General features: G+C 38.6%; 1 protein-coding gene across 1 annotated transcript; it reads right to left on the reverse strand.

Annotated features, from left to right (window-relative positions):
* Positions 1-803: 803 nt before the first annotated feature.
* Positions 804-18,661, reverse strand: LOC147508985 (P-loop containing nucleoside triphosphate hydrolases superfamily protein). Its single transcript, XM_086601307.1, has 12 exons — positions 18,088-18,661; positions 17,928-18,013; positions 17,144-17,153; positions 16,854-16,916; positions 16,223-16,336; positions 9,493-9,554; positions 7,122-7,176; positions 6,582-6,783; positions 3,220-3,326; positions 3,041-3,096; positions 2,463-2,555; positions 804-1,367 (listed from the first exon to the last, which is right to left on the reverse strand). Exons 1-12 carry the CDS (start codon positions 18,407-18,409, stop codon positions 1,260-1,262), a joined length of 1,278 nt encoding a protein of 425 aa, XP_086457433.1. The 5' UTR covers positions 18,410-18,661; the 3' UTR covers positions 804-1,259.
* Positions 18,662-19,726: the final 1,065 nt, after the last annotated feature.

The raw sequence follows: 19,726 nt of genomic DNA on the forward strand, positions 1-19,726 counted from the left end.
CTCCGAAAACTGACCACAATTTTCACTATCCTCAATCGCGTCATAAGTATCAACGTTATTTGATTCACAATAAGGATCATCCTCATTGGAAGTTGTCGCAAGTATGAGATCATCCACATCAAAGAAAACGTCGTCGGCGCCAACAAACTCTGCCAAGTCTTCCTCTGTTAGCATAGAGGATGTGTTTGAACCTGATGTACCTTCTTCCTTATCAAAATTACACAACAAAGTGTTGCAATCATCAGCAGCAATGTTGAGAATATACTCAAATTCTTCCAAAGATGGCCATACGAAATCTTCTCTCTCGGACTCATTAGCAACAAAATTACTTTGCTGATCAAGAACCATGGTTGACGAAGTCGACGCCCCATCAAGTTTTTCCAACCGAGTCAAAACATCATGTTTTAGATTTTTTAACCTCATCTCAACCCTACGCAACTCATCCAACGAATTAATTTTCGACGTATCAATATTTTGCCACCATCCTTGCACGTCAAGTTTTTCAACAACATTAACATTGTGGTATCTATCGATTATTGCGTCAAGTGAAGAAGAATTAGAGAAGGAATAGAGTTTTTTGCCAGAAGGTGAGAAGACCACAATACCAATGTCGGCATTGCAAAGAGAGCATAGTTGCTGTGCTTTGCTGAAAAGTCCCTTGCGTCTCTTTGAGAATGTCACTTGCAGCTTGTTTTTACTATCTATCTTCTCAATCTCTATTTTCCTCTTACCCATTATCTCTCTCTCTAGAATTGAACAGCAAGAACTGAAGAAGAAGAAGAAGTAGTAGTGAACAAGAAAACTGAGAAGAAAACAGAGTGTTTGTTATATAGGTTTTGGTTCAAGTGGTTGTTTCCTAAAGCGGCGATTGTGTTTAGCTTAGGACAGCTGTAAGGCACAGTACTTGAAAACAATGGTCACGTATTTAGAAACTTCTGCCTACTGCGGGCTAAAAGAAAACAGCCACCACATACAAGCCCATAACCTCCTACTTGAAAAGCCCAGCACTCTGTAGTTACAATAACCATGCTCCCTTGTTCACCAATCACGTCAAGATGTTGTTCAAGCTAATTATTAGACAGATCGAGAGGCTGCAACATATCCATGATAACAAATACTACACAACTTTGGCCAAATTTATATAAGCTTCACTATATCCATCACAGCCCAGTGGCATTGGTAACCAAATGAAGCATCCAAGTACGACATAGAACACTCTAGGAAAGTTGGGCATGCTACAGTATTTGAATCCTCCAATTCTAGTCATCCATGTTTTTCATGTATTCTTTGGAGAGTTTGTTTTCCATTATCAGCTGTTGTTCTTTGAGGAGAGAGTAACCTGATTCGAGTAGGGCTTCCACAGTTTGCTGTTTCACCATAGCCAACAAAAGAAATTTCAGTCTTACTATTCTGAAAAAAGAGAGTTGCAGACCAAAATTTCAGTTAAACATAACAGAGTCCTCGGCCAGTTTGGCTGGAAAGACAGTAATGTGCATTCCATAGACTAGCTACCCCAAGGCATCATATTCAAACAATCAGGACCCATTTTCTTTAATTAAACTAAATACTCATGATAGAACTATAATTTATGTTTACTTGGGACAATAAAGAATAAAAATAAAAAACAAAATGTAAAAACTATAATAAGATGTTCAATTGTTAACTAGGGGCATGGCCAAGAGAAGGAAGACCTTTACGTATACATTTTAGTTCAGCATCTTAGGATGCTGCTGTTTTCACTAAACATTCAATTGAAGTCCTTTTCCAGTTTAGCACCCTATGCTGGGCATGCGAGGCTTGGGAAAGTGTGCCGTATTTCAATATCATGAAGATTTTAATAGAGGAAAAACTACGAAATTTGGTCCCTTCATACCCTTTTTATTCCCATCAGTAAAGTACATTCAATCGAACATAAGAAAAAAAAGGCCACGGAAGCTACCTAAAATAGGAAGAAAGTTAGAGAAGCGTGACAATGAAAAAAATGAAGAAACGTTGTGGTATTCAATATTTAATCGTTCCCTTCAATATTTTGGGTGTTTGATTGCAAAAAGGAAATTTCACCGCTAAATCCCAATATTAGTGGCAAATCTTCATGACGTAGAAAGCATACAGGAGAAGATTTGCCACCTTTAAGAACATACTCAAAGAATTCTCCCATAAACATTTCTTCCCTATGCTCTCTATGTAGATTCACCCCGTGATATTGTCATGGAAACTCTTGAGGGTGGTAAACCTCTCCGTACCATCCCTATATATGCATTTGAAGATTCTATATCAAAAAGTGGAGTTGCCTAGTAAAAATTCCTTTGTGAAATCAAAGACGCCCTTAAACATAATAATTGCAATCACTAAACCTTGACACACTATAACCAGGAGTAAGTATTGAATAAAACATCGAAATAAGCATTGGAAGAAATGTTGGCACTTATTGCTTATATACGAATGTGAGTAAAGCTTAGTACCTTAGGCGGAACAAAAGTAGTTAGCTGATCATCCTTTCTTCTCTTGAGAAGTGTCGTTCCGAGATTCTTTATGCCACCAATGTCATCTACCCACTAGAAATTAACAGATTTATGTGTTAAACAGTCACCACTTAATGGCACTGAATTACAGTAAGACAGCATGGTAAAGACCTGCATCACAGCTCAAGCGGTACAGGTGAAAATCATACCGGAACATGATGAATATCATGTTAAAACTACTTCCCATGAAAAACTCTGGGCTGCGATTCCCTGGTCTGTCTAATTCAATTTCAGTAGCTTTTAGCAATTGAATAGTCAAGAACTAGGAGCAACAAGTTGCTTATGAAAATATTGGCCTGTTTCCAAAAACAACAAATAACAGGTCCTTCTTCAACTTTTTCGTGTCAAATTGACAATGCCTAAGGGGCATGGTAATATTTTGTAGGCCAGGGACACAGATATACTGCTAAAATGGTTAAGCCCAAGAGGCAATAGAGATACCGAGTTTTGCAATATCTACAAGCATTCTCAGTACTCCCACTGAAAAAAAAAGCTTAGGATCATAGTTAAGTGACTACCTTGGAGACCGATCGATCATATGTTCGCGACCTAAGAGCTCCATAAAAATCCAAAGCTGCCCAATCCAGAGATAGAAGTTGATAACTTAATGCAGACGTTCATTGACTAGTTTAAAAGAACCAGGCCTGCCTCTAAAATTATGAGCTCTAATCTCTACAGGAATGCAACAATGAAGTACCTTGATTAGGAAATGAATCCACAACGTTCACAACGGCCTCCCTTGATATACCATCTTTTTCATACATTTTGCAGACAATATTTGTGATATCTTCATGTGTCGGCTGCCTGATTACAGACAAGTTTCAGAAAATGGAATAAGCTTCATTGCCATTATAACACTGAGGAGGGCATATCACATAAGTACGGGTCAAATCAGAAATTCAAAACAAATGCAAATAACTGAAATGGCAACCAGGAAACTGCATATTAAATATCCCTTCTAGAAGTGGGAACATCTACTTAATAGGCAATGTTGGCACATAGTAAGTGTCAAGGTATAAGAACTTTAAAAAACAGTATCATGTACAACTGTTCAAAAGTTTTTTCACTCTGCACATGCGGACTATATTGATTTCTTATCCATACACTAAGCCACCATGATGTCTCAGTACATGAACTGTATTGCAGAAAAGTAAACAGGAATACATAAGGTCCTAAATAGGCTAGTAGCCTACTAGTCATGAAAAATAAGTATCTAAAATTCAAATTAACAATAAAATACTATTGATATTTCGCCCTTTACTTCAAAACCCCATGCATCAGATGATAAAACCTATAAAATCCTCGTAGTTAGTTTAGTGTTCTAAATGCAACAGACAAAGATGCAGATGCTACAGATAAAGATGCAGCATAATGAAGTTTTGATAAGGTATCAGAATCTGGGTACAACATTTTTGTCAACAATTTTTATATTCAAGTTGCATAAGATTCTCCTTTGGAAGGACTGGTGGAGCAGTCTGCCTTCTCCCAAGAATGAACTCATGATTTTCAACTATTGAATCTGATAAGCTGATAAGGTCTTTAAAGTTAGACTGTTAGTAATGTAGTTCTTACTGGCTGAAGCTTTAGTTTAATAGAATCTACACTTTAATTGAAACACAATTTAAAGAAGACCTAAAATCACTCTTTTATTGAATCTCTCAATCACATAAACTTCAACACTGAAGAACCCTAAATTACAAGCCCTTATTTAAACTAAACCTAGAAAGCATAAACCAATAGTAACACGACACGTGTCACAACTAACTAATGGACTCGAACCATGGGCTTGGAGTCAACTAAGGGGCGCACGCCCTCAACATCACAGCAGCATACGAATGTTCTACATCACTCTCCCCATGTTGAAGAAGCTTGTCCACAAGCTAAAGCAGTGGAGCGTCTGAAGCTGGAAACACGGACAAAGCTTCATGCAGGAAATCTAGGAGAAGATCAGGTGGCTTGGCAGTAACATCTTCGATCTCATCTTCACCTTCAGCTAATAAAACAGGGCGCTTCTTCTTCCGAGGACACTCGGCAGCAATGTGCCTCATAACACCACAATCAAAGCACTTTCTAGCAGCACTATGTCCCAGCAGCCGACACAGGAGTAGCAGCTGTAACTACACTTGCAGAACCAGTATAAGGTGCAGAAGTCGTACCAGGTGAAAGCACTCTTTCAACACGCAATGCATACTTAAACGCGGTAGCCATGTCCTCAATCTCAAACATGATAAGTGCTTCACGAATTGACTTGCGCAGGCCATTCAAATAACGACCCACCCTCTGTTCATCAGTTTCAACCAACCCAGCACGAGTACACAACAACTGAAACTGCTCAGTATATTCTTGAACCGAAGACAACTGTTGTTTCAAATTCTGTAGACGAATGAACAAATCTTGCTGGTACTGTTTAGGAACAAAATACGCATGTAACTCTCGGCGCATACTAGCCCAAGTACAAGCACGCCTGTAACCTTGATTAACCCTCCTCAGATTTAACTCATCCCATCACACCAAAGCATAACCCTTCAATTTAGTAGCAGCTAATTTAACCTTCTTACCATCTTCTAGGTTTTTATAATCAAAGGCCTTTTCAATTTGATTAAGCCAATCAATAAACTCATCAGGATTGAGTTTACCATCAAAAGTAGGCAGAAGTAGGCACATCAATTTTAATATTACCCGCCTGACTCCTTTCCAATATGCGGAGGAAACGATTAACATCAACAACCCCATTATCAATATTCTGAATACCATAATCTTCATCAAATAATTAAAATGGTCATACCTTTCAAAATCACCTGCCTGACGATTAGGGTCACGATCTGGCCTACGACCACTTCGATCAGTAGAAGGAGAAGAAGGAGGAGATGGAGACCAGCCCCTATTCTCTTGCCTTGCATTGTGAGGAATGGGTTGTTCCCAAAAATTCCTATCACCGTCAACCCAGCGTTGTATAGGACGTTGGTAACCTCGACCTCTACCTCGAACTTGATTACCACGCGGGTTTTCACACCCTTGTTGAGGAATATGCACACCTCGAGGTGCCTCTGGCATGGGTATCCCTCGGTTTTGGCCATTAGAGTTTAACCTTGGCTAAACAATCGGATCTTGTGGCCCTTGGGGGCGCACGACAGGTAGCTGTTGGATTGGTGGTGGCACTATGGGTGGAATACGCACAGGGAGTTTTCCAATACCTTCATCACCTTGACCATCACCAACAATAGGTGGTATACGAGCACCTACTTCATCCTGGGGATGAACTTCATTGTTGTTATTTACTCCAACAACTCTTTCCTCGTCATTATTTTCTGGATCAATAAGCACAAAAGGGTTTCGAAGAGGGACTGCACCATCACTCTGCGATGACGCATCAGCAGTACTAGCCACTGAACCATTATTCTGTGGCGGTGGTGGCTGCATCTCTCTTTGTACTGTGGCCATTGTTGCAGTAAAGTTCTGGAACATCTGTGTCATGTTCTTTATGTTTTCCTCTAAACGAAACATGCGAGTATCCATGGATGGAGGACGACCTCGAGTTGCTTTGTTATTTCACCATGATAACAAAAATTGACTTTTTTTCAAGAAATAATTCGTCGTGAACAGTAACCGGGTGAACAGTGGTGTGGTAAATAGTATCCGATGAACAGTGTTTAGTCAACAGTATTTTCGGTGAACAGTAACCTCTGGAATTAATCTGCTCTGATACCAAATAACGTAGTTCTTACTGACGGAAGCTTCAGTTTAATATAATCTACACTTTAATTGAAACACAATTTAAAGAAGACCTAAAATCACTATTTTATTAAATCTCTCAATCACATAAACTTCAACACTGAGGAACCCTATATTACAAGCCTTTATTTAAACTAAACCTAGAAAGCATAAACCAATAGTAACACGACACATGTCACAACTAACTAATGGACTCGAACCATGGGCTTAGACGCAACTAAGGGGCGCACGCCCTCAACATCACAGCAACGTACTAATGTTCTACAACAGTTAGAGCCAACATTTTCGCAATACAAAAAATTAAGTAGCATTTAGCAATTTACGCACCAATAGAACTTGTCCATCCTTCCATCACGGATTAGTGGAGCATAAATTGTTGACAAATCATTCCCTGTCACGATAATAGGTATTCTATGTGAAATATCTGAATCTCTCCAGTCTTGCCCAACGCTAACTCGGGTAGGATTATCTGACAAGTTCATCAGCGTCCCAACAACTATTTGGTTGTTGACTGTCATTTGAGTGTTTCCTACATAAACACAAACGGTAAACATGTGAACAAAAAATCGTGGTGCACAAATCAATTGTGAGCTAAGATTCATTGAATTCACCTATTGTCTATGTATCTTAATTAAAACATGGCATTTCAATATAAGTACGATAATCTAGCGTAGTTAATCAAAGATCTTTCAAGAATTCTTCAATTCTCTTTTTCATCTACTATGACATCACAAAACAATTTTCTGCATGAAAACCATCCATTGGGTAGAAAATTCACGTGAAGCTTGCAGAATACAGTAAAGGGAGTAGGAACTAACTCTAAATTTCTAACATGCTTTTTGAGCGGATGTATGAGGCAAAACTCACCAAATCTGCCTAGCCCAGCATCAATATCATTGATCATCAAGCAACTCATCTTTCCCTGTATTCATCAAATAACACCAAACGTCACTATATAAATGCCTTCCAACAGCAACCACAATTTTAAGATATGTTTCAGATCACAGAGAAAGATGAACATCAAGAGCTTCACAAAGATTAATTGAGAGGCAATCATGATTCAGCACCATAGTACAGAACATCTGCTCGTGTATTGCTCACCCACAAGAGTTATTTGGATCAGATTTAAGGATGAATTAGTACGCAAATCCAGCATCTTTAGACTGGAAAGGCAACATCAAATCATGGGGTTAAACTGGGAAGGCCAGCATCCTTCAAGGATAAATGCTTAATTTTTATAAGAAAATGCTAGTAAGTGGCAATTGCGTACTCTAGTGGGCCTTTAAAAGGATAGCAAGAAAGATATTTGAAGAGAAGCAGCATTCATAGGATCAGACACATTCAAATAAAACAACAACGCAGGTATTGGTGCTGTCTCAAAGAAAAGACGACGGACCCAGGATTTGAAACTCTAGTTTACAATTTGGGATGTTTCATTAATTCTTGGCGTATACCAGCCTTGCATTGTATCATGTACAGTGAAATTCCATCTCTCCTCTTCTTCTATTTCTCTGATAAATGCGATTTTTTTTAACAACAAATAAGACCAAGATGCCAATATGGTTGATTAGGAATTCAATAGTGAACTACTTAACAGCAATTAAACACACAATCAATAATATCCATGACCAGAAGAATATGCCAACAAAATCAGCTTGCATCTATTTGTCTAAAATCACATCCCACTTCTAATGTTTATCAACTACCATCAGAAAGTAACAATATGGCACTTTTCTTCTTTAATATAGGGTACAACAAGAATTCTCTCATTTTGGACTTTGCATCAGAGGATTGGAATGTCTGATTTAAGGACTATATATTAGATGGCTTTCAAATATTATTCATCAAGCTTACTTTCTTTTTATGACACCAATACCATATAAATTTTCCTAAAGAAGAAGTTCACAATGATGTCCTTCTATGAAACATTGACACGGCACAAAGGAAGCACTTCAAAACGGGGTCACGGATGGGTTTCAAAGTTCAAACTAGTCGACCCACTCCTATTCTTCCAATTTAGCATGGAACACTTTTGATCTCAAGGCCAGCTAATTATTGACTATCTTTACATTAACCAAAAATATTGTTAAGCTCAGTGGAACCATTAGTTGGATGGAGAGAATGATGTTTCTATCCTTCACATTTCGTTTTTACTCTTCCAAATTCCACTAGATATATTTCACTTTCCTATGAAAAATATGAAACCTAGTTTGAAGGGGAGGGACTTGTTTCTCACTTATTTTTTTCATCTTTTTCCGGTTTTTATTCTCTTTTTAGATTGATTAGCTTACTGCATCAGCATGCGCTTGTGTGTCCATGTGTCAGTGTATCAGACACAAATTGTTTCTCAGAATATGAACTGTGGATGTTACATAGTCCAGAATCTAATATGTAGATAATCCACAGCATGTGCAGCATAAATCACATCAACTGTCGTCGGATAGATGAAAACACAAGCATTGAGCAACAATATTACCCAAATGAAGGGAAACTTGCTAAAACAATTTGTAGTCACTTGATCAAAGCATATGCAACTTTACATATTAATCATTTAGTAGTGATCAATAATCGAGGAGGGGCATCAAATTACAGTATAACGTCTACATCCAAAGTGTTTCAGGAAGCTTGCCTGCCCATCTTTGACTGGAAGTCCTTTTGGTATACATTATCTGTGCCTCCCTATTTGAGCTCAATCTGTTTCAGTAAATGTGTAGTTAGCATGGTAGTAAAGAGCGAGGTAGGTCTCAAAATCCCGGGTTTCAGAGTCTAATCTAGCAGTAGCGTTATAGCAAGAAGGATGGTAAGATTGGGTGTGCTTACGCCCAAGGAAGTTGTTAGGTGTATGTCTGTTCCTTGTTAAACACGCAATCACCTAGATATAAGTTATGCCTCTGTTAAATGTTTCAGGCTTAACTGATATAACCTCTCATAGAAGTACCAATTGTAAGGACATCAAGACAAAATCTTCAAGCTTCACCTAAGGACTAAGCACAAAAGATCCACTAAAACTATTCACTAACATATTGGGAGTAATTTAGCTTTCAAATAATGTTAACATGGAAGGCCAGGGTTGTTTGGCAGAAAAAAGATTAACAGGGAAAAACAAAATGAAATGAAAGTACTTACTACAAAAAAAATAAAAATAAAAGAAGAAGCAAAACACACACACACCAAAACATGAGCCATCACTACCAAAAACATACATATATGTGGAATGAAAGTAGTAAAGACTTCTCACTTGGTTCTGGACCACTTGAGAAGCTGTTCTATACCGTTCCCTGATGAGCTTCCCAGGTTCTCCTGAAAATTCAGATGCACACATCCCCGTAAGAAGCAATTTTTATGCCAATGGCGCCAGTATGACTAGCTATGTGAAAAAACAACTACTTCAGTCACGGAGAAAGCATAATTGGTATAATTACAACTTAAAAGGATGCTATGGACTCACGACAAGTAAGAGACTCCATGAGATACTGTTTTTTTTTTAATTATTATTATTATTGTTATTATCCTCCCGGAAGATCAAGTAAAAGCTGTAGATCCTAAGTTACGATGTAGTAATTCCAAACTACCAAAAATTTCACCAATAATGTTGAGATGTTTAGTCTAGTCCCACATGTCATGTTAAATTCTTCGCACAATAGTATACAAATTATGGGGCCTCTCCACTTAGCTCCAATTGGCTTTGAGTTGGATGCTCCTCAAACTTAATATGGTATTAGAGAAGCATTTGCATTCGGCCCAAATGATCCGTTTACTCCAAGTCACCCAAGTATGGTGTCCATGTGTTAGGCTCAAATAACGCCACACGTAAATGAGAAGGGGCGTGTTGAGATGTTTTGTATACTTACTAAGGTTATGGGGCTTCTCCACTCATCAGCAATTGGTTTTGCCACAAATTTAATAAAGAAGATATGGTTCCTTGTATAAACTTTTTCTTTCAGTAACTACAACTTAGATAATAATGAACTAGGATACCAAATTGCAAACAACGTCTCGGTAGACAATAACTACAGTAAAATACTGTTTTTTTTTTAGAACTAGCTGTACAATCAAGATGATGTCCACCAAAGATATATGTTGAGAATATAACACTGCGGAAACAACGTTACCCACTACAATAGATCAATCCTACACAAGGATCGATCCTTCTTACTAGACAAGACTTCAACACCCTCCAAAGTAATCCCAACACTTCTCAATATCAAATAACAAGTATCTAAAGTAAAACAATTAATATAAAAGAAGAACAAACCACAAGACGAGATATATCGTAGTTCGGCAATTTGCCTACGTCCACACTGTGAGTTCCAAGTTTTACTAGATGTCCGGAGTAACAGATTACAAGTCTCTCAATTCACTCACAAATAATGAACACTCAACTCACAAAGAATTGCTCACTTATAATCTCTCTCTTTCTTTGTTTTGGAAAAGTTAGGTTTCTACAGAAAAAACATATATTTATCCTATTTCAGAAAACTTCCGAAAAAAGGCAAATTCGTCTTTGAAATACGGTAGAAGCTGGTCACCCTCCTCGACGGTGCAAAAAGTTGAGCACGGTATTTGAAGAGCCTATAAGTCACCAAATGCATGAGCGCAGGTCGCGCCTTGTCCAGGTGTAAATGGAGCGCGGGTCGCGCCCGTCACACCAGAATGAGAAAACATCTTTTTTCTCTACAATTCTCCACCTCGGTAAGGTTTTAACACATAAAACCAAGCCGAACACATCCAGCAAGAACGCATCCATCCAAACTTCATGATCCATCCGCCCCTAAGGGCCATGCCCACAAAGGGCTCTATCAAGCATGTAGGATTTGGAGCAAGTCCAAACAGTGTTGGACTTAACTCCGGTGACAACCTTAGTCAGCATATCAGCAGGATTGTCATGGGTGTCCACTTTCTCAAGTGCTATATCACCATCCTCAACGACATCCCGTATAAAGTGATAACGGACATCAATATGCTTGGTCCGAGCATGATGAACCTGGTTTTTCGCCAAATGAATAGCACTCTGACTATCACAATGCAAAGCAACACTGTTCCTGCTCAATACCCATATCATCGTAATACCTCGAAGCCATAATGCCTCGCCATCGCCATATATACTCGCCTCAAGTAGTAGATAGAGCAAAGAGTAGCTGTAGCATAGACCTCCAACTAACCGGTGCACCATGCATCATAAACACATAACCAGTAGTCGATCGTTGTCTATCTAGATCACCTGCATAATCTGAATCCACATATCCACAGACATAACAAGTGCCTCTACTATAAACTAATCCTACATCCAAAGTACCCTTCAAGTACTTTAATACCCATTTCACTGCCTCCCAATGCAGCAATGCTGCTTCCCAGGATTAGCCATATACCTGCTTACAACACTAAGCGCTTTGCGGAAATGTCCGGGCGTGCACACCATAACATACAAAGCGCCCTTCAATCGTGATTAGCATAAGGAAAATGTGTCATATGCTTTTGTTCCTCCATCGAACTAGGAGAGAACTTAGCTGAAAGCCTAAAATGCCCAGCCAAAGACGTAGAAACCAACTTTGCATTCTCCATACCAAAACGCGAAAGTACTTTCTGAAGGTATTTCTTCTGAGATACAACTATCCATCGCTTCTGCCTATCTCTGTCAATCTCCATGCCTAGTATCTTCTTGGCTCCACCTAAGTCTTTCATCTCAAACTCAGAGCTAAGTTGAGATTTCAATTTGTCTATCTCCACCATGCTTTTGGAAGCAATAAGCATGTCATCCACATAAAGCAAGAGATAGATGAAGTCATTACCACGAAGCCTACGAAAGTAAACACAACAATCATATTTACTTCGGGTGTACTCATGTTTTGATCATGAGCGTGTCAAAGCGCTTGTACCATTGCAGGCGATTGCTTTAACCCGTACAGTGACCGATTCAATTTACATACATGATCTTCTTTCTTAGCAACGACAAACCCTTCAGGTTGTCTCATATAGATCTCTTCCTCCAAGTCCCTATGCAAGAAAGCAGTTTTCATATCAAGTTACTCTAACTCCAAGTCGAAGTGAGTAACTAAACTCAATAATACACGAATGGACGTATGCTTGACCACCGGGGAAAATACCTTATTGTAGTCGACTCCTTCCTTCTGTGAAAAACCCTTTGCTACCACTCTTGCCTTGTACCCAGTACTATCGGACTCAGGAAGGACCTCTTTCTTTCTAAACACTCATTTACTGCCGACAGTCCTTTTGCCCTTTGGCAATAAAACTAGGTCCCATGTGTGATTTTTATCAAGAAATTTCATCTCTGCTTGCATAGCTACCAACCAATTTCTGTAATGAGCATCTCTAACAGTTTCCCTGAAGCTATCTCGGCTCATTATTTTTCGATATTCGATGCATGTCCCACTAAATCCACGACCATAGTGTTTCACCGACTTCCGTGCCCATACTTTGTGCACTTCTTTAACTTGTCTCTTTGCCTGTGGTCACCATTATATGTTGCGGATGCTCTTTGCTCTTCTTCTTGTGTTCATGTGTGGTTCTATGATTTGGTACCTCATCATGATCTAACCGGTCATCTCACGCGATCGGACAACTCAAACTTAGTAGCTTGAACTTCTATAGACTCACCATTCTACCCGCCTACCAGAACCATCAAAGATAACACCTAAGTCTCATTAAAGGTAATATCTCTGGCGACCGGGGAACTTGTGGTCTTCTAGACACCACAATCGTATCCCTTTACCCCATTTGCGAAGCCTAAAAAATATAACTTTTTAGCTCACAGGATCTAGCTTGTTTTCCCCTCATATGGTAGTAAGTCATGTCGATCCAAATACTTTCGCAAAATACTATAATCAATGGGTTACGACCACACCTCATAAGGTGTCTTGCAATCTATAGCTGTAATCGGTGACCTATTATGCGATTAACACGCCATGGACATTTGCATCGCCCAAAACTCTTTGCCTGGGACCGGCATTAGGACAACAAACATCTCGCTTCTTTCAAACAAGGTTCTATTCATCCTCTCTGTCATTCCATTCTATCGTGGCGTGCCCGACCGATTAATGCGGCAATTCTGTTGTCAGGCACAAAACTCTTGGAAATGTCCATAAGTATACTTTCGATTACCATTGTCGGGCCCGTAATGTCTTTACCTTCCTATCTGTGCGATTCTCAACCCTTGCCTTCCACTTCTTAAATGTCTCAAACACTTCATCTTTCGATTTCATCATATACACCCACACATAGCGAGTATGATCATCAATAAATGAGACAAAATAGCGGTTACCTCCCTTTGAAGCCACCACGGAGGTCCCCAAACATCCGTATGCACATAGTTAAGGATGCCTGTTGTCATGTGCTTGCTTGACTTGAACTTGACTATGACCGCTTCCCATAGAGCGCAATGCCCACGTAACCCCATACTTAGCTTCTTCAAATTTTTTCAAGAACGCTTCACAGACAACTCGGACAAACCCTTTTCACGATATGCCCTAAACGATATACCATATCTTAGTGCACTCGGAATCATTACTACATGCACCCATCGCTACATCGCTTATTATCCGTACTACCTATCGAGTATACAAGGTTCCATGTTTTTTACCCTTCATAACAACTAAAGAGCCATTAATAATATTTAGGACTCCACCTTCGCCCACAAACTTGTGGCCTTTGAAATCCAAGGTACCAAGAGAAATAAGACTTTTCTTTAGCTCAGGAACATGTCTCATATCGGTTAAAGTCATCACTACACCATCATACATCTTGACCCGTATAGTTCAAATTCCTACCGTCTTACAAAGCAACGTCATTACCCATCAAAACAGAACCACCATCAATGCTCTCATAAGAAGTAAACCACTTTCTATTCGGGCACATATGATAGGAACATCCAAAATCAAGAATCCACCTTTCGGTCATATAGTCTTGTGTGGACACCACGAGATCGCGACTAAATCCCCCCAGAGCACTGAAGCATAACTTGCCTCAATTTTTGCCTTACCTTTCTTCTGACCATCTTTCTTGTTCTCTTTCTTCGGGTGAAGACAATTGCTTGCGTAATGTCCCTTTTCATTGCAATTGTAACATTGTACATGTTTTAAAGACTTCTTTGACTTGGACCTAGAATTCTCATTGCTTGTAGAATTCTGTTCATACGAATTTCCTCTTGCCACTAGTCCCTGTCCTGCATCAATGCTATTCTCAACTCGTGTCTTCTTCATCAACTCATAAGAAAGAAGCGTAGTTTGAACTTCGTCGTGATCTACATCTTCTCTATTCATAAAGTTAGTCATTAGATGCTCATAACTTTCTGGCAAAGAGAATATTAAACATGTCGCTTGATCCTCATCATCCATTTTCATGCCAACATTCAAATAATCCGCTAGGCGTAGAGATCTACATCTTCTCTGCTCATAAAGTTAGTCATTAGATGCTCATAGCTTTCTAGCAAAGAGAATATTAAACATGCCGCTTGATCCTCATCATCCATCTTCATGCCAACATTCAAATAATCTGCTAGGCGTTGATGGAACTCACTAACGTGCTCTTACATCGTTAAACCATCCACCATCATGTACCGATAAAGACGTTTCTTAAGGTACATCTTATTAGTCATGCTCTTGGTCATATACATAGACTCTAGCTTAAGCCAAATACCGACAGCAGTATCTTCTCCCATCACACTATACATAACCTCATTAGCAAGACACAACCGGATTGATGAATAAGCCTGTAGATCGAACTCTTCCCAATCATCATTACTCATACTCGCCGCCTTAGATTTGATCCCCTTTAAAGCCTTATGTAAACCTTGTTGGATGAGGTTGTCCCTTACTTGGATTCTCCAAATTTCAAAATTATTCTTCCCATTAAACTTCTCTACTTCAAACTTAGCATTTGACATCTTGGGAGCCATTTATTCAAGTTACACATAATAACCCAAAAAAAAAACTTTAACTCAGGAATTTAATCGAACACCTTGTCTACACAAATTCCTAGGTCGTAAACCTATGCTCCGATACTAATTGTTGAGAATATAACACTGCGGAAACAACGTTACCCACTACAATAGATCAATCCTACACAAGAATCGATCCTTCTTACTAGACAAGACTTCAACACCCTCCAAAGTAATCCCAACACTTCTCAATATCAAATAACAAGTATCTAAAGTAAAACAATTAATATAAAAGAAGAACAAACCACAAGACGAGATATATCGTGGTTCGGCAATTTGCCTACGTCCATACTGTGAGTTCCAAACTTTACTAGATGTCCGGAGTAACAGATTACAAGTCTCTCAATTCACTCACAAATAATAAACACTCAACTCACAAAGAATTGCTCACTTATAATCTCTCTCTTTCTTTGTTTTGGAAAAGTTAGGTTTCTACAGAAAAAACCTATATTTATCCTATTTTATAAAACTTCCGAAAAAAGGCAAATTCATGCTGAAATACAGTGGAGCGCAGGTCGTGTTGAAGAGCCTGTAAGTCACCAAATGCATGAGCGTGGGTCGCACCTTGTCTAGGTGTAAATGGAGCGTAGGTCGTGCCCTTCACACCAGAATGAGAAAACATCTTTTTTCTCTACAATATACCATCTTTCTTGTGACCTTATACCTTAGGATTTGGGTAGCACTCCTTTCAAGACTTCAATAATAGACATAGAGATGTGTGCATGACCATGATGGTATGAGATCCAAACTTCACATACTTCTTCCAAATATTCTTTAAGAACAATCTTAAGATCCTTATTACCATGTACTTGTTTCTAGTCTTACATCTTAATGAAATCATTCGCTTACATATCAAACTCGAAAACTATAGTAATTCCATCTATTTGAAAAGCAATATACCAATTAAAAATTTCACAAAGTGAGTCACAAAAGGTTGAAAGATATCTAATAACTTCCATGAGCCAATATATGTATGGATCAAAGATACATGCAAAAAGCTATTAAGTAATTTTACCTGCTCGGTCTGATTCAAGTTCCCCAGCCGACATAATCACTGGTTCAACTCCCATTGCCTGAAAAATGAGTTCTGTCTGAAATGATTTTCCTTGCCCTTTTCCTCCCCAAATACCTGAAAGAACAAACAGTGCTTAAAATTAATTTATGGTTGACCCAGAAGGATCTTCACAAGAGGCAAAAATAAAAATCCAGGGCCAGCAAAGAAGAGAAGTACTTTAATGGTTTCGTTGCACATAAGTATAAAGCAAAAAATTCCAAAGAAAAACTGGCTGACTGTGTTTGATAAAACCAACTAAGTTTCCTAGAAAATCAAGTGCAATTTTGTAAAGAGAGAATCCAAAAGTGAAATTATGGGTAGAATGTGAACAAATTTATGGGTGGATTGTAAAGAGAGTACACCAGATTGATAATCAATTTAAAGGGTACGAATTTCAAGGAAATAACGGTTTTCTAAAACGATGGTGCTCATTTTCCTTAAAAAATTGGAGTAGGTGGAGTAACTTTCTCTTCTTCTCTCTTCATTTTCCTCTTCTTCTCTCCTCGCCTCTCTTATTATTAAGGAATCTTTATTAGCAAGTAATTTGTAAGTAAGGAAAAAACAGAGATGATTCCAATTTCCAAATGCTTACCCAGGATAAGAGGAACTTTGACATTGAGAAGATGAGTAATGTAGTTTTTCACAATGTGGCATACTGCACAAGTAACAACCTCATATTAAAAGACGTAAAAGGAATGTTTCATTTAGATAGTAATGAAATTTCAGTGAGTTGTGTGTGTGCATTTCATCCCTGAGAAAATATACAAAAGAAGAGGTTGTACTATGATAGTATGATTACTACTAAACCAACTTCCCTCTAAATATGCTGCCTGGCATATTCTAAGAATGGTACTTTGTGTTTGCAAAGTTCATGGAACTTACCAACTTTATCCTGTAGAAAAGTACAAAACAGGAGTGTCAAGACCAGAAAGTAGTACAAATAGCAAAGGAAACAAGTATATGCAAGTACATAACTAATTATTTAGATATGTAACATTTCTAAGTATAAGAAAAACAGAATGATAAAGCACCTAGAAGATGGCATGAGGTAAATTACTAGATAACTGCTAAGCAGTGGGGGCGTGAGCGGAGGGTGGAGAAGAGAGAGGGAGAGATGGGTTTGTGGGTGGGGAGAGAGAGAGAGTTAGGGTTTGGTTGAGAGGGAGAGGGATAGGTGAGGACAGACAGACAGACAGAAACCAGCCAACTTAGTTTTTGTCCCCATAACCCCCCTTCTGCCCAGATCGTTTGCTCTGCTCACTTGATTAACACAAAAAACATCTATTTGTATCCTCTAAAGTTTGGACGATCATTTTTTACATCTTTTTGATCATTTTTTACTTCAATAGAGATGGTGATCTAAAGTGTAGTCACACTAGCTTTCTTTTCCGATCTTATAATATCGATACCAAAAGAGAAACAATATAACAGATGCAGGAAGAGATTTGAGTTTCAAATCTTTGTATAGTTAACATCTCCATAACAATGTGAAAGTTATCAATCTCTCTTCGCATTATTCCGAAAAAACCTAAACCTTGAGGAGAAATGATAGATGTAGATTGAATCCCAATTTAGTTTCTTCTTAAAAAATTCACATTTCTTTTGAAACAATGCAAATACATTGATCACTTACTACATTTCTAACCAAAAAGTAAAGAAAACTCACCATGAAAGCGGGCGCAATGTAATAATCTCCTTGAAGATACTCAAACGACCTAGTAACCTTTTGTCTATAATCAAACACAATATCCGCTGCCAAAAAACAATAATTGAATCCATCATTAATTAATATATTTCATTTTAATATTAGAAGTAAAAATATATACCGTCTCTTCCAAGAAAATTTCCGACGAAAAGATGATCAATAACACCAGGCTTGGCACCAACTGAGATGTTCATATTATCAGCTTCTTTACCCAGCCTATATAAATAATCATTCCCTTCCGCATCTTTCGCTTCCCATGATGACTGTTCTGATATTTTCTTTGTCCTTTTCTCATCCGAAGCAGAAGCACAAGCACAAGTAGGAGTTTTATTAGTGTTCTTGGAGCATAGGGAGGGAAATGACGTGTGAATTATTTTTGGAGATATAAAAGAGTGAGTGTTATTAGGAGAGAGAATGAGATTATGCGTGTTGTGTAGAATCATATTTTTATTTGCTGGAGAAATCAAACTGCTAATTAGTAGTGATAGATTGTTTGGCGCCACATATATATGAGATAGGACAAATATTATCTCTTTCCTGATTCAATGCCACGTCAGCTTCAGATGAGAATGTCTGAAGTCCAAAGCATAGTTCAAAATATCAATACCGGCTTAAATGGTGATAATTTTAGACCAAATCAAAGGCAATGTTTTGAAAACAAAAACCTTTCCAAGGGCATTCATCAAAGTAAGGAGCATTGGAGACAATGTAGATCTTGCCTATGAGGTGTTCCACAATATGAAAAACATGAAAAAAAAAAAAGGGAGAGGGATGGTGTGCCCTTAAACTAGACATGGCTAAGGCCTGCGATAGGGTGGAATGGACCTTTGTGGATAACATCTTTGAACAACTTGGGTTTACTAACAAGTGGAGAAGCATGATTCACCAGTGCTTATCCACTGTTTCCTTCCAAGTTATGCTTAATGGCTCTCCTTTGGAGAAGGTGATTCCTGAGAGAGGGCTGAGACAAGGGGACCCCTTATCCCCATATATCTTCATCTTGATCTCGGAGGCCCTCTCTAAGATGATTGCTAGAGCTGAGGTCAACAATGAGCTTCATGGTGTTCGGATAAGGAGAAATTCTCCGGCCCTAACACACTTGCTCTATGATGATGACTTAATCTTATTCATTAAGGCTAATCTTGCTGAAAGTGGGCACCTCAAAAAAATCCTTGAGGATTACTGTCATGCCTATGGGCAGAAGATTAACTTTGAAAAATCCAGTGTTTTATTTAGCAGAAATGTCAATTATAGACAGAAGATTAAGCTTAAACGCTTCTGGAAAATGAGAAACTTTGACCCAAAAGAGAAATACCTTGGTGTCCCCATTATGCTATCTAGGGAAAAAGCTGAGGACTTTGACTTTCTTGTGGATAGAATACATAGGAAAGTTAAAGGTTGGAAAGTCAGAGTGTTGTCTCAAGCTGGGAGAACTACACTCATCCAAGCTGTTATCCAAGCCACCCCCCTATATGTTATGTCTACTTACTTGTTGCATGTCTCAACATGTAACAAGATAAACAAAGCTTGTAGGGATTTCTGGTGGAATGGAACAGAACTATCAAAAAGTGTTCACACCATAGGCCGGGTGGGATCAGAATTGTAAGAGCAAACTTGAAGGGGGCCTGGGGCTCAGGAAAACAAGAGATATGAATGTGGCTATGTTAGCCAAACTACCCTGGAAAGCAGCCACAGACATTCACTCTCTGTGGACTAGAACTATGTTCAGTATTTATGGAAATAAATGGATAGGAGATGTG

Source organism: Coptis chinensis, chromosome 3 (assembly GCF_015680905.1).
Source record: "Coptis chinensis isolate HL-2020 chromosome 3, ASM1568090v1, whole genome shotgun sequence".
NCBI classification, from domain to species: Eukaryota; Viridiplantae; Streptophyta; class Magnoliopsida; order Ranunculales; family Ranunculaceae; genus Coptis; species Coptis chinensis.

Excerpts from the sequence above, each read along its gene's own strand:
- LOC147508985 (XM_086601307.1), bottom strand. The coding sequence starts at position 18,409 with ATGATTCTACACAACACGCATAATCTCATTCTCTCTCCTAATAACACT. Across the intron at positions 6,784-7,121 it reads TGCTGGGCTAGGCAGATTTG|GAAACACTCAAATGACAGTC; the intron begins GTGAGTTTTGCC and ends GTGTTTATGTAG. Across the intron at positions 1,368-2,462 it reads CTACTTTTGTTCCGCCTAAG|CAAACTGTGGAAGCCCTACT; the intron begins GTACTAAGCTTT and ends ATGGTGAAACAG.